General features: G+C 29.6%; 1 protein-coding gene across 1 annotated transcript; it reads left to right on the top strand.

Annotated features, from left to right (window-relative positions):
• The first annotated feature begins 1074 nt into the window (after positions 1–1074).
• LOC138898245 (uncharacterized) lies at positions 1075–1479 on the top strand. Its single transcript, XM_070184295.1, has one exon. It carries the CDS (start codon positions 1075–1077, stop codon positions 1477–1479), a length of 405 nt encoding a protein of 134 aa, XP_070040396.1.
• The last annotated feature ends 238 nt before the right edge of the window (positions 1480–1717 follow it).

Genomic DNA, 1717 nt, shown 5'->3' with positions numbered 1-1717 from the left:
CGTTACAGTCGTAACACGAAGAAAATAGGTGAAGAAAATTGATTTGAAATAGAAGAATAGTAAAATTCTCGGGTAAAATGGATTTTAATTAATATTAGGAAGGATTATCATGGAATGTGGTATTGAACAAGAATTGAATATTTTGGGAGACATTTTATTGACAAAATATAACACGCTTGAGTACATGAATACTAAATTCATTTTTTCTCTTTTCTGGGACAAATATATTTTAGAATAGTATACTTTTCCCTAAGAGAACAAAAAGGGAAAGATTAAAAAAATGAATGTAAAAAAAAATTGATAAATCTGTTGCTTGAGAAAAGTGAGTCATTGAATTCTCATCACCAAAAGAAGAAATGTCTTTGAATGTCAATTCAAAAGTATCAAGAATTCCAACAAGTAGACTTGTTTTAAGTTTTTTTTGACTAGTTAATTGACTTGAATTCAAGTGATAAATTTTTTAAAAAAAACTTATAGTTTTATTTAGCATTGAAGCTTTTTAAGGATGTCAAGGTTCTATATGACACTTTCTTTAGAGAACTTAAGTTATATATATTGAAAGTACAAAAATTTATTTACGTTATCACAAAATTTTAATACTTATCAAAAGATTTACTAATTACTAATAATGGGAAGAGAGCAATCATGATAGATAGGATCGAAAGAAATAGATCTCTCTAAAAACCAACAAATCTCTCTAAAAACCAAAGACTCATTAGTTAAATTAGTTCTCTCTACTTATTCTTCATCATTTTTCTCTTCATATACTAAATTTTAAAAGCAGCTCAAATACTTAATTCCATTATTGAAAAAACAAAATAATTTTCCTCCACTGTCACAATCACTGTGTATTGCCCAAATGGTACTACATTTGACTCCTTCCAAACTTTATTTTATTATTTTTAATTTTTAAAATTTCTTCTTTCAAATTTCTTCGTCTATTTAAACACACTTTCATTTTCTACCTTGCTTCATCCTCTTCTCCAATCTCCACAACTCCTTTGCTTTTAGAAAAACTTCATATCCCTTTCTCCCCAATCTCCTAACTTTTACAATATTGGAATGGGTAAAATTATGGGATTTGCTAGTTCTTTTCTAAAGGAAATACGATTTGGTGAAAGAATTAGTAACTCCAAAAAAATCAAGGTTGAAAGTAGTACTCCTCCTCCTACTACTTATATATGCAGAGATGAGCTGGATATTAAGAAGAAGCCCAAAATCAAGAAACAAGTGAAATTTGATCTTGAACCTAAATACCAACATCCAGAACAGGAAGAAATTAGCCATGAGGAGCAAAAGAAAAATAATACTGTTGCTGTTGATAATGCAAATAATGGGATAATTAAAGTGAAAATATTGATGAAAAAGGAAGATGCAGAAAGGCTGTTATTGAAGTGTAAAGAAGGAGGGGTACTTGAATTCATGGACGTAGCTCAAGAGCTTGTACAAGTTCCTTCTACTAGTGTTAGGGTTCACTAACTCGCTATCAACTCGGAGTTTTTTTCATTCTCAAAGCTTGAATTCGAGACATCTAATTAACGAAGAGATTCCGTCCATCTCATTATACTTAGCTTTTTGGTGGTTTGAGGATTTCTTTGTTAATAGGAGTATTGAGTTAGAGCCTTTAAGGGTTTGTTTTGTTTTTTTATGACCTCATTTTATGATGAGATATTTAATTATAGCGGTTTATATATGTTCACTTGAATTTTAGATGTGT

The sequence above is a fragment of the Nicotiana tomentosiformis genome, chromosome 8 (assembly GCF_000390325.3).
Source record: "Nicotiana tomentosiformis chromosome 8, ASM39032v3, whole genome shotgun sequence".
NCBI lineage: Eukaryota > Viridiplantae > Streptophyta > Magnoliopsida > Solanales > Solanaceae > Nicotiana > Nicotiana tomentosiformis.
The sequence above is the reverse complement of the archived record's forward strand: the minus strand, read 5'-3'. Positions and strand labels throughout refer to the sequence as shown.